Genomic DNA, 14116 nt, shown 5'->3' with positions numbered 1-14116 from the left:
TGTTCTCTGGTGATTTGCTTTCTTAGAAATTCATCATCACCATCAGCTTCAGCAGCACTTTCGGTGTGTCCCTGGCCCGGCGACTCTGTGTCTGCCAAAAACAAGAAAAAAATAAATCATATAAATGCTAAGGCAAAAAGTGTTGAGCATTTGGTGTGCCATGTGTGCAGCGGGGCAAGGAGAACAGGAAGTCGAAGGAGCAGCGAGAGCAGCCCTTGAACTTGGCCCAGGAAGTGTTGGCCCATTGGCTGCCGGCCTAAATGCTTTTTTTTCTTTGATCCTGAGGGGGAAGGGAGAGGGCTGGGGTGCCTCGAAGTTGCAACACATGTGGTGTTTGTTCTGGAAAAATTAGCGCATTGCTGGAAACAAAGTTTACCCTATACTTAACTATGTGGAGAGATGATTATAAGTCCCTATACTTAACTATATGGAGAGATGAATATTTAAGTCTTCCTAAGATGCCAAAAACCCATTCCTTAATATTTTTAAAACCAAAGTTTATATAGTTACAATATACATATATCCCTTTTACTTTAAATCTATGCCAACTCTGCCATTCGAATATCATGGGTATTCATACCTTGCCATGCTTCACAGAGCAAAATTCGCTGGCGGTTTTATTTTTAAAATTCTATGCATATTTTTGCAAGTCCTCCATCTCCCTCATGTGGTATCCCCATCCCCATTCCCTTCCCCATTCCCATCCCCAACTCCCTCTTGGGGACTATGGCGTCATGCGGGCTCGATGAAAATCATGAGGTTTTCCCTTTATTCAGACAACTTCAAAAGTGCGCAGAGGTGATGTGCGAGTTGCTGCAATTGATGGCCAACTCTCGGCGAAGGAACTGAGGAACTGAGGAACTGAGCTGGCTTCACACGTTCCTGTATCTTATGTGTATCTATTAGCCGCAACTATGTAAGGTCACGCCCAGCATGGTGCCGCCCCCCCTGGAAAAAGCATCTCACATGCGGCTCCAAGTCCAAGTCAACTTTGTATCTAGATACACTTGGTGCGAGTTGTAGTTGTTTGCCATGCCTGATTATGACATTTAACATGAACACGTAGCGAGTGCAACACATGCGAGCGACAGCTCTGGTATTTTTCGCAGTCTTTTGGTATTTCTTTCTTTCTTGACACGCCTGCCAGAAACCAAGAAAACTGCAAAACTGCAATCCAGCGAATTTTTTCACATCTTTTCTTTACGTTTACCCCCACAATGTAGCGTTCTTTTGGCCCTGGCCATAAGCTGCCTACATTTGAGAAGTTAGCGGCACCTATTCATTGCTGAAATTGGTAGTTCAATGGAAAGCTGACAGAAAACTGGGCAGGAAAAAGTAATGTTTTCGCTTACGTCTTGCTTGAAATTCAGCCAATTGGTTTGTTTGTTGCAACTCACCTGGAAGGGGAAAAAGAAAGACACATTTTGTAGTGCATTTGATATAAAATAAAGATTAGGCCTTATTATAAATATTAATCCATTTACACAAAGACTAAACAGCACACCGAGTATTTCTAACAATGCGTTGAGATTTTATTAGCGGATTAAAATGCTTAAAGTGCCAGAAGAGTTTTTAAGAATATTTTACTGTTCTATTCAAACCACCTGCGTTTTCTGATTATGTTATAAATTTGTTCAAAAAATTCCAAGTCCGCTTGATAAAATATATATAAATGACGCCGCTTATCCGATCGGAGCAACAAAAACGAGTTTCATTTAGCAAAATCGAGACAGTCAAGTGTGCCAGCGACTTATTTGTCACTAGAGCTGTGTCTTGTGTTCATTATGATCGCGATCGAGTGTGGGCGATGGAGCACTCGTTCTGGCGGACTGGCAACACCCGGCTAAGGTCAGGCGTTCACCAGTGCGTATGAGTAATAATGTCATAATGGTCGCATTAAACAATTAACGAACGACGCACTCTATAAATACACTATCATCCGGGCAGGCTTTTGCTTTCGCTTTCGCTCTCGCCTTTTGCCGCATTCAAGTGCAATAATCTTTGTTTTGTTTGCATTGAAATTTTCTGGTGGTTATTTCGGGTCTTGTTGTTTTCGCTCGCTTCGCTGCCTTTAATTGTTTATGTAAATTAGAATTTTGTATTTACTGATGAGCAATCTAAATACACACGACGAGGAAGTGAATGTGCGCATCGACTGAAGCAGAGTGAATCTTTTGGCTACTTTTGGCACGACTCGCAACTGATTCACAGCGCAAACAAAGGTGTGAAGTACATTAGCCAGTCAATATTAACAAGATGTTCGCTTCAGCAGGGGCTTGGTCTAAACCGCAAACTAAATTCCCTCAATGTTGGCCGACTTGAACAGCTCTTTGTGGCTCTGCAGCCAAATTGGCTGCCAGTTGTCAATTGTTGAGTTGCTGGATGGATCGGCAGGTGGGTTGCAAAGTTGCAAAGCTGCAAAGCTGGGCCACAAGTCCATCCATCTTCATATGTGTCCAGATATGCATCCAGCTACCACTAAAACTACCACTAAAACTACCACTACCACTTCCGTTTCCTGGCCCGCTCAGTCAAATTAGCTCTGCCTGCCAGCCAGTTAGTTAGCCAACTTTCAGTACTCGCTTTTGTCACACTCGTCTAGACTTTCGTTTGATTGAGCGCTCTGATGACAAGAGACATCTCTGTCACGGCTGTGGCTGTTGCCAGGTCAGCCAACTAGGAGTACCAACCATCAGCAGATAGCCAGCCAGCCAGCCTGCCTCCTTCCACTGCCACTCATGTTTGGGCCATCATGTTTTGGCCAGCTCTCTGCTCTCAGGTTCAACGCTTCAATTAAGCGCGCTGTCAATCATTTCTCGAGCTTCACACTTTTGTTTAAAAAAACCGTGAACAATTTTATGACTTGTTTTGATTAGGCGAAAATGACTGAAAGGTGTCTGCCAGCTAAATGGGATATTTTGATTTTTAAAAAACAATTTCATTGGAAGAGAATAACCGAGAATAATATCTAAGAATTCTGTGCATTTATTTATTGATTTGAGTATGTAAAGTGTTATTAAGCGACTAAGAAACTAAAGTATACAACATATTAAATCAGAAGAAAGTGGCTTTATGTAAATTAAATAGTAAATATTAAATACTCATAAATTGTGCTGCATTTCAGATTAAGCATGCTTATGTTCTATTCTTCTATTCTGGGCCATGGAAAGTAAACTCATTCTCATCTAAGAATTCTGTTTTGAGCCTGAACTTCCGTCTCTTTAAAATGGATCGCCTCTAGATTATTGATCTTGAATATTTTGCCTTCCATTTATCATCGATTTACACCTTTGTCGCTGGCCTTGTCGCCTCCTACTTCTTCTTCCGCCCACTTTCCGCTCCGATACGATCCGATCAGATCCCAATCTTCGCCAGACAAAAGACACAAGTCGGTGTGCCCACAAGCCCAGCGATTTTGCCCCGGGGCCGTGAGAACTGTGCCAGGTGTATATGCCTCAACCTCTATGCCTCTACCTCTACCTATCCCATCCAGACCATTGTCAACAGCCAGTGGCAGGGAAACTTTGCACTGTTTTACCTATTTTCTTGTGCAATTATTTATAATAGCGCCCGGTTTCAGGCACTAATGCCCGGGTAGCTGCCTCGATGCAGGTAAACTTCCTACTCCAGACATTGTCTCGAGGTCCTGAGTTCATTAAGGGTAATGCATGCCAAAAAAAAAAAAGGAAAGAAGAAAAGAACGGGGTTGGGTGAAACAAAAAGATTGAAAAGAGAGACACACCGTCTGACGAACAGTTTGCGATCCAGACTGGCGCACACCCACATGTATCCGAGTATCTGCGTATCTACGGGATGCCAGGATACGTTCTTAATGAACGCCTGTCGCCTAGCACCTGCTGCAGTTCTTAAGAAAATGTACCCTCATTTGTCGGCTGCCATATCCTGCAGGTAGGGAAGTGATTTTGCACAGAGCGCTGGCTCTTAACTACTTATAAATAATTAAAGTGCAAAGAGTTCTGGCCACTAGTTTGTTATTGATTTCTTAAAGGGAGTTTCTAGACTTTCTGTAGTTAAATATATTTATACAATTTTCTGTTTTACGATAGATTAACTGCAGTTTTTTTGCCGTCCTGCTGTCTGGCAAATTCATTGAGGGTGGTCCGACCCACCAAAGACCAAGTCAAGAACCTTCGGCGGGTTTCCCTTAAAACTGCCAGCACTTCCGCCAATCAAAGCCATACTACTTACGCTTCAGGAAGATATAAGTATGTATATATTCCATTCCTTGGTATGCCAAACAGAAGTCTTACATGTGTTCTTCTGGTGCTTTTGTTTTTACCGCCTGTCGCATATGTCATATGCTGAGTAAAGAAGTCTCGTATTTCCCAACATTTGCTTATTAGCGTAGGTACTTGAAGGACCCTCGTCATCCGAGGGGCAAGGTTGTGTGGGAAATACATAGCCCCGCCCCTTTTTATGACGTGCTAATGGGCGGTAAATATTTTGTAAGCTTCATTGATTCTCATTCATTCGCTGTGGCAATGCGGGAAATACTTCAAGTGGGACATGTACAGAACGGAGAAGCCAAACGACATGCAAGGCAAATGATGAATGGTTTCATCTACATACGTAGTATATGCACGTCTTACTTTCATAAAATGTGGCTTAGTGCATAGTGTCACTTTATTCACTTTGCAAGGACTTCCGGCATCATAAATTTGCAATCAACGCCCATCGAAAAACCAAACCTGCTCCTAATTTAACCGCCTCACATGGCAGCACATTAATAATTGATACACAAATATTTGTGGTTTCTTGTGCGGCGAGAAAACTCGTTGCTTTTCCGCCGAACGAAAATGAAAAACTGGTCAAGCGCTTCATGAGTGACAGTTTCAAATGTGGCGAAAACGACTTTGGCAGCTCCCAACCGCTTTTGTGCTCAATAACTCGCCTAGAGAGTGAAATCTTGGCTGGGAAAAGCAAAACAAGTGGATGTAACTGAAACATGTGGCTCCAGAGATTTATCAGCTGGCCTCCTGCCGGGCGGCATCATCATCATTAACCACGACAGTCCTTTGTCATTTTTATCACACACAAAAGCGGGCGAAGGTCCTTGGACTGGGCCAGAAAGTTTATGATAAATGAAATTTTTGCACCAACTTGTCCTGGTTTTGTTTGGTTTGTCCCAAAGGAAGGCCAAAAGGAGTGAGGAGTGGAATGAATGGCCTCCATCATTATTGTAATTTTCGAACAAAACACGCACGACTTCGGTTTCAGTTGGACTTGGGCCAGAAATGCTATTTGGCCAGCTGACCGACCAACAGACACCATGTGTGATTGATTGTAATTGAGGTTGGGAAAAGTTGTTGGTTGTTGGCTGTTGGATGTTGGTGTCAATGTCAAGAATTGGTCCACACAAATGCCGTTTGACACTTTTGCATGCCGAAATAAACCATTCTTCAAAGAATCGAGGTTCTTATCCATTAGTCAGCAAATCTAAACAATGGCAATTTGCTGTTTTGTCAATCGGATAATGCTAGCGATTCCTTCAGGGCTTCAATAACCTAACGAATTTAATGGGGATTCTGGCATTTCATTCAGCTTGTCCAATTATACTTCTAGTCGGCCACCTAGTACATAGTAGTTTCTAAAGTTTTGTAATTAACCCAGCTTAGTTCCACTTTGACCCTCTTCACAGCAGTTACAGCGGAAAAAGTGGACTCATCTAATTAACACAGAAACGCAAGTAAACCCCCTGCAAGCTAAATAAACAAAAAAAATAAATTATACTCCCCATTAAAGAGCACAAAAAATGTAATGTATATAAGCCAAACGCAGAGTGCTCAACTCGGTTTTCTTTTCGTTGGCTGTGCCAACAATTTCACTTGCGAAAGCGCTCGGTCTGAGAAAAGCTAGAGAGCTGAATTTGTGACTCGGATTTGAAGTTGAATTCAGAGTTATACATATATACCATTTCGTAATGGACAGCGGGCGAGAAGCCCAAATGCACATTAACACGTTTCAAAATGGGTTCAAAGACATTGCCAAATTTTGGAATACGCTCGTATAAACAAAACAAAATCTTGGGAAAGTTTCTCGAGGGCTATCTGGAAATGTGTCAGAGTCAGAAAATTATGAATGAAATCACGAAATCACGAAAGCATAATGGCACTGCCACTGGAACAGAAACAAAACCAAATTAGTGTTGGCCTTTATCACAATGAGTATCTTCAACTACTTGGGCAACGATTACTCAAGAAAAAGTTTGAAGATGGGTGCAAAGGGTGCGGCATACTCGAGCTCAAATTTGAGACTGTTGCAATTGTCGTTTTTCATATAATTACGAAATGGAAGGAAAAGTCTTTAATGCTAAAGGAACACTTGAGGATTTTTTGGGGGAAGATACAGATTTCCAAATATTTGTTTTCTGTGTAAAGCAGATTGTCGCCAGGAGCGAGCTGTTGGTCTTTAAAAGATGCGTTTGTTTGGCTTGAAGTGGAGCCACAACATACAGTTGTTTTCATCAGTAATTAAAATGTGCCATAAGCGTAAATTTTAATTAAATTAATTGTTCAACAAAAAAATGAAACGTTTACAGCAGAATGCCAGTTGGAATTCCGCAGAGGCCGAACTCTACACCAGATTGAGAAATATACCCACCAGCGAGCTGAGCCCGTTTAATCCCGTATCTATTGCTTGCGAAATGTATCTGAAACAATTACCAGGCTCATGGCAGTCCTACCCACTCGCTGACTAATTGACTTGGCTGCTCGATAATTTAGATATAGTTCCAGCACAAAATAGCAGCCAGCACTTAAGCGAAAGTATCTCGTTCTTCTTGCCGCGCTCTTTGAGTGCTTTTATCTGCCATAAATTTGCATGAAACGAGCTGAGTGAGCTTACTCATTCACAGTTGTCTGCCGGTCAGGTCGAGCGACAAGTGAATCACCAGATGATCTTTCCCAAATACGCAAATCTACCTATAGTATCTACGTATCTGCAAGTTCGCCGTCAGCCGAAGCAAAACAAGTGACGCAAGTTCATTCAAGAAATTTCTGCTTATTGCGAATCAAAAATACAATTTGTATCCGAAACGTGATTTGTATGCAAATTGCAACTTTTAAATTTATTTTTGCCGCATTCTTTTTTTTTGTGAGTTTTTAATAAGCGGCCACCAAAAATAAACTGTATCTGATGGATGCAAATTACTGTAGCGCCTGATGCTGGTTGACATTGCACAGCGTTTTTCATGTTAAAACATAAAAATTAAAATGCCTGCGGTTTGTATTCATGGTTTTCCCATCTCCCCTCGATTTCTTTGCGCCATTCGCCATTCGCTGTGGTCTTCCGGACATCGGAGTGAATAAATTTCATTAATGTGGCCAATCGTAAAGTGGGCAAATAGTCGAGTTGTTGTGCCTGATAGGTCAGTTTATCGTAAAATTCATGTTTTGATGCCGTTGCCATTGTTGATTGTGTCGCTTTTTCTATTATTCACTTTTCAGTCGTTTTTAACGGTTCTTCTCAGCCTGATCAAATTATTAACTTATTTTCGTTGCGCAATACAAGTTGGTTGTGAGCTTAAAAACTAAACAAGTTTCCTTACCCCATGTACAAATACTAAAAAACCATTTATTTTGAATCTCAGAACAGAGTGTTCGTATATGAAACACACAAGCAGAATATTACTTTGTAGTTTAAATGTAAGCATATAATAACAATACTTTTATTACCCCTTTAAAATGCCCACTTGCAAATAATAATTTCGGAGGCGGTTTGCCTGAAATGAAAACTAATTACCAAACACACACTTGCCATCCTCTGAGTCTGAACCGACTGTATCTCCGTGAGGAAACTGTCAAAAAGTATCTTTCCCCACTTGGCTTTCACATTTCAGCGCCATCAAGCAACTGTCAACACTTGTCTCACCTCCCCCTTATCCCCTTTTCCCCATTTCCTCTTCCGAAATTCCCCCCAAATGGCATATATGTATTAGTATTTACTTTTTTTAACCCGGGAGGGGCACTAAAAGTGTCATTCTTCATTTAAAGAGCTAATTTCTATGGCTGTGCAAAATCATTCGGCGAGTGTGGATATATTTAGAATGAAAGTTTCGTTCTTGTGAAATATAGCAAACTGACATTTGACATTAGAGTTAAGTGGCATGCCAGTGGGAAACTGTTGCAATCGCTCAAAAGTGTACCATTTAAAAGTTTTGTCATTGACGATGGCGAACACGAAGTGCCAAAGATTTGATGGAATTCCAAAAGTGAGTACGCTTACATTTTTCCAGTTAATTTAAAGCGAAAGAGAGCAGTTTGCCTTGAGGGCAATTTAGTGCTATTGTTCTTTTCCCCGCTTTGCCAGCGCTTTTCCACAACCTTTCCACCGCTTTTCCCCCACATTTTCACCACTTTACTGCCCTTTCTCATCTTCAACAAGCCGCACTAATGAGCGTCATGGCATGCATAATGCAAAAGCCCACCACCCACCTACCAACGCCCAGCAGCTACCGCAAGTAACATAATCGCCGCTGTCAAGTGCAGCGCTTCGCATGGAGCAAAACAAAAAAAAAGAGAAGAGAAGGAAAAGATACAAAGATACTTCCTTGTCCAAGTGGGTGAAGCTAAGCCCAGAGTGCCGAGAGTTCCACAGTCGAGTGCGCACACACCAAACTAATGACAATATCAAATTACAAGCGGAGCAGCTGGAAAATTTGCATGACACACTTAGGCCCAGTCGAGATACTTGTACTCAGTCACTAAGATACTGAGATACTAAGACACTCGGATACTCAGACTGAATACCTCCCAGGGGGAGTGGTGGTGCAGAGGTGGCTTTAATCCTCAGTGTGTCCACAACTTCGACTTTGGCTGACAGTTTGTCAATGACTGGTTAGCCAAGGCATTTTCTCCACAGCCACATCCACGGCAATTTCTAAAAGCCGAGCCAGCAACTTTTGTGCAGAAAATGAAAGTAATTTGCAAAAGCCACGAATCGTCTTCTTTAATCAACACAAAAAGATCGTGTGCGCGGACGGTCAATGGAAGACGCGATTGCATGAGGCAGAGGCACGGAAAAAAGCACAAATATTATGAATACTTTGGCAGCGATTTCAATATATTAAAATAAAGAGTATATAACAGATGAAATATATTGGTGCTTTTTTATATTTTTGGGTATTTCAATAAACAATCTGCTGTCGTAAAGTAAAGATAGTTTCCATTTGGTTAAAAGTAAACAATCCCAGAATATTTTGTTGACCATAAATATTCGAAGCTATTAAACGGAAGTACCAATTTCGAATGATGATCTTCTTATGTGTGCTTACAAGCCATCTATATTTTTCTCTGTGCAGTTACTAGTATGTGAAAGTAGCCGAGGGTCGCAGCGGATCGAATCCAATCGGAACGGATCGAAGTTGCGGAGGCCGTGTGTGAACGAAAGTGTGTCCAAAGACCAGACTAGATGGCTAATGAAATTAGCTCCGACTTGGCTTGGTTTGGTCTCCTTGCGTAGCCGGTGAATTGGGACGACTGTTGGCGCCTAATTGAAATGCTGAGGAGTGCGCAGTGACAGACAGTGACTGAGATAAGAACCTGACAAATAAGGAAGCTGGTTATGGAGCCAGTTTGCCGCTTTGCCGACTAAGTCTGGTAAATGCTCGAATTAATCTGAGATAAGGTCGCGGACTTGTTGAGCGTGGCTTAGAAACTTCAAAAGATTCATCATAGAATAACTCAGACATTTATACAATAATTTACATGATTTTCAAAGTGTAAATCATTTTGTTTTCAACAATTTGAATGTAGAGCGGTAACAACCTGTGAAATCGGAAAATCTGGTAGATGTTTAAAAGCCTTCTTTTCAAACGGATGTTTTCCCATCAAATCTAGTTCTTTTCTCTATTATGAACAGGAAATAATTGCTGATCAGCACTGTCCAATTTCCTCATTTCTCACGATCGGCGAAGCTTCTGCTTTCGAGTGCATCATTCACATGTGGAGCACCTTCGACGGGCTGTTTCATTTTAGTTTTACTTGCATGCCTGCTGAGCCCACAAATTTACTTCCTGCTTGGTTATCTCACACCGCCCAATTAATCAAAAATCAAAACTGGAAAAAAACATCAACAAACTGGAGGGCGGCGAGCCACATTCACGCGATACATCTGAGGTCTGAGGTCTGAGTCTGAAGGAGTAATGGTATCCCAGTGATATGAACCAAAGTGCTTTCTCGCTGATCACTTAGAACTTCAAGGGGGCATTACTCACGGCGATAAGGCAATCGAGGAACCACAAACTGAACTTAGGATGAAAAGCTTGCCACTTACTCACGTCACCGGAAGATGGAGCAAGGCGAGAACTTACCTAGAAATAGAGGAAATCGGGAAAAAAATAATGTCAATTTGTTGTGAAAATGAGTCAAGTGCGAGATATAATAAAAAACAAATGCAGCCGGATCACCAAGCGGAACAAGAATATCTATATGTGTATATAAGTGTGGGACATTTAATTGAGTGCGAAATTATTTATATTTTTCATTCGAGGTTGGCGAACTCTTTTCAGCCAGACAGGCGCCTTAATTACCCGGCAAATAAATGCTAGAGCTGGGAACCAATAGAGATCGTTGCACTTGTCTCTTCAAAAAGACGTAATTAGCATTAAATAGAGTGTCTGAAGTTGGATCCTTTTGTGCGTGTGATGGGAAAAGGGAAACGAGCTTCGATTTCTGATGTCAGAGGCGTCTGTCGTTGGATGGATAATGCGAATGGCATAAGCACACAGTTACCACTCCTATATCTGTACATATAACACATAACTCATAACGTGCAACACATTGACCCTGAGTGGCAACAAAGCGTTGCATTGTTCGCGGCCGATGAGAGAGTGGCGTTTGTAATTGGTTGGGGGCTTCGATCCGATGGCGGCTTTCTTAATTAATAGATGAGTTTCGAAAGGCGGAAGTGGCAGACTTTCAATGTGCTTGAAAAAAGAGAAGAACATACTCCATTCTACCTGCTGGTGGGCACATCACTGCTCCTCTGAAGTCATCTCTTCAGCTCACAAGGTCTAATCATCGCCATAAATAACTCCGAAATAATTCCAGCTGACAGGCGAACATTTTAAATGTCGCCTCCAAAGTCGGCCCACAACCAAACGAAATCAATAAACAAATGGAAAATAACAAATAAAAAATAAGACCAAACTTGAAATATTTGTCGAGTAATTTTTCCATATTTGGCTGCTCACCCCCAAAAAAGGTTAAACTATTTTTTGTGAGTGTTCAGTGTTTGGTGTTTGAGCGCGTGGCCAAATAAAAACTCGGAGATCTACTTTAACAAAAATTTGTTTAAGTTTTTGGCTAATTTTTTGTGGTGTTCGATTGCCGCTAATTTTGGCTTGACATGCGAGCACAAACTTATCGTTGGAGTTTTTATCTTATCGTGGCTGGTGCAAGTTTTGTGACTTAAACTCTGGCGATGCCATTTCCAAAGATACAAAGATACAAAATTCTGTGTTAATTGCGTCACCGAACTCGGGGCGGTATATATATTTCAGTTGTGGAACTGCTGGCATTATGTAAACTCTTAAGTGATTAAGGTCAGGCCGCTAATTTGCTGGAAGACCAATAAACAAAAGTGGCTGAGTTGGGGTGGCATGAAAGGTGCCGCTGGGAAGTTCAGTTGCAGCGGGGGCTCTAATTAAATTTAACCAAATAGTCAGGGCCGCTGGAGTTTACTAGAATTTTACGTCATCTGCCCATTCTGAGCAGTTGTTTCGCCGGACAAACTACTTTGTGCTCCGGCGCCACGTATCGATTTCAATTAAATATTTACAAGCGCAAAACGAACAACATGTGGCTGGCCAAAGTTCCACTGCAGTCTGCCTTTGTGTGTGCCCCTCCAGCTGAAGTCATCAAGGTAAACAGAATTAATATCAGTGGAGTTGTGGCTGAATCAACTCCTCTTCGTTTGCCGTTCACCATTCGAACGAACGTCAGATGTCGCCGGGCAAAAGGAAAACATTCCCGGGTCCAGGCCCAAAATGCAACAAAAGTTCATCTGTGGCCTCAGTTCGATTCCCAGGGACAATTGCAGTCGGGTCAACAAAGGGAAAAGCGGGGAAAAAAGTGCAGAAGAAATCAAGTGGAATACCCAGTACCAATATCAATAGCCATGTCCAATCCAATCCATTGTTCTCCCTCCAACGGCAGCTGTCAGATTGTGTATGTCTGTCATTGCTCCTATTCCAATGTGTTTTCCAAATTTTACTTCCGCTCTCCAGGATTCGGGTTTTCGCTGCTGATTTATATGTCGCATATCATCTATCTGTAGAGTGCATCGCCAAGGGTCATACGTATATAGATACATATAGAGCGAATATAAAATATGATTTTCGAGCTGGCTTTGAATTGCATTCGGTTTTATGTCGCAGGGCTCTCGCTTCGTTGGCCACTCCAATATAAATTGGCTTCGTAGAGATTTTGCTGCATTATTGGGGATATTACTATACTCCATCGCCTTTACTTTTTTTCCCTCCATTCTTTTTACAGCCATTTATTTTCCTGCGGCCGAGTTTGTCTGGGACAAACCTGTTTGCCTTGCAGGCTTTTGCACTCTCCTTCTTCTGCTCTATAAATCGAATCATGTAATAACATAAAAAGAAGGGAATTTGATTGATATCGTTTAGCCGTTTTGTGTAAGTCAAAAGCCTGAGCCGCAAAATTTCATTAACTTTCAGCAGCTGCCCGCATATCAAACAGCAGATGCCATAATTAATAGCCATGTGGAGTTGGTAATTTTTTTTTGTTTTTCCTCTCTGTTTTAGTGGCGAATATATAAATAATAGACAGCCAGCCGTTGGCAAAATGTTAATTACAGAACTTGCGTGTCTGAGTTGCTAATCGAAGACGAGTCTGTCTTGGGTTCAAAATAAGTTATTTTATGGAATTTTATGTGATGGAGTGCTCTTGATATTTCTTTATTATTCAATCTGGTTGTTCTGACATCACACTCATACAAATGACCCACTTGCAGCGCCTAGTTAAGATATCGATTGCCATTCGCCGGTTCTACATTCACATATCAATCATAATTTTCCCCCTATTCACTCCACTTAAATAAACACCAGCTCTCCAGCCACTCGATAACTCGATCGTTTTCCCTGTGTGATATGTGATGTATGTGATTTTTTCCGCAGTACGCGGCTTGAATTCCTATCAAGTTGGCTCAAAAGACGTTTGCTGGCGGCCAAAAAAAAACAAACGTCAAGCCGGAGATCTCGAAATGAAATTGAAAATTACAGTGTGGATCGCGGCAGACAGAATTGGAGATGAGAGCTCCGAGCTGGGGATGCTGGACCACGGATCGTTGGGTTGTAACTGGCCACCGAAAACCGGTTAGGTGGTAAGCATGCGCCGGAAAACCTGTCCATCGATTCGCTCTGCCCCCAAGCCATGAAGACAATATAATGGCTCGAAGAGTCGCATCCACAGCTCCACAGCCGCCGAGTCGTCCAATGGCGCATCAATTATGTTAATGAAGCTTCAGCTGCGAATGTGTCTTGATATTGAAAAGTATAAAAAAACGCCGAGTTGTTCAGGCTTGTTTCTTCGAAAATATAGCGGCCGGCTTGGCTTTTAGCCGGTTTTCCTTTGTCCAACTGAAATGTCAGCTGCTTAACAATGAACCACCAGCGACCAGAACCAGTGTAAGATCCTAAAGTGCAATTTGCATACGTCGACCTTTGCCTGCGACACCTTCACGCTTTTCAGAAAAACCTCCGCGTTTCTGGGCAGCTTTTCTCGTTTGGCAGCGTTGTTTATGCTTCCAGTGGCTAAAGATACTTTTGACCCTGAGCTGATTTATCTTAAAGCTTATGACAACCGCACGTAGCTGACATTAAATGGCTGTGCGCTGTGAGGGCTTGTAAATATTTTGTGTAAGCCATTTCCTAAAGTTGCACAAAATGCCATGCAAAATGTCAAACTAAATTTGTTGTGCTGCTGACTTGCACAGCATGAAAATACTTTTATATTGTATAGTAAAATAATGTGTAGTGAAGGAAGTGCGGTGCGTTTGAAAAGCGGGAGGGTTCAACTGTGGGGTGGAAAATGTGGAGCTTTTTATGTGTGGATGGAGTTGGGGAACCGTA

General features: G+C 41.9%; 1 protein-coding gene across 5 annotated transcripts in view; it reads right to left on the bottom strand.

The window, feature by feature from the left end:
• Window positions 1–14116, bottom strand: part of LOC122613201 — a 39298-nt gene that overhangs the window by 14200 nt on the left and 10982 nt on the right. For 2 of the 5 annotated variants that reach the window (XM_043787265.1, XM_043787282.1), the window contains exon 4: window positions 1353–1397. The exons of the other annotated variants lie outside the window; for them this stretch is intronic. In XM_043787265.1, coding sequence (XP_043643200.1) covers window positions 1353–1397 — 45 coding nt within the window. The remainder of the gene's footprint in view (window positions 1–1352; window positions 1398–14116) is intronic. 5 annotated transcript variants of the gene reach the window in all.

The sequence above is a fragment of the Drosophila teissieri genome, chromosome 2L, assembly GCF_016746235.2.
Source record: "Drosophila teissieri strain GT53w chromosome 2L, Prin_Dtei_1.1, whole genome shotgun sequence".
NCBI classification, from domain to species: Eukaryota; Metazoa; Arthropoda; class Insecta; order Diptera; family Drosophilidae; genus Drosophila; species Drosophila teissieri.
The sequence above is the reverse complement of the archived record's forward strand: the minus strand, read 5'-3'. Positions and strand labels throughout refer to the sequence as shown.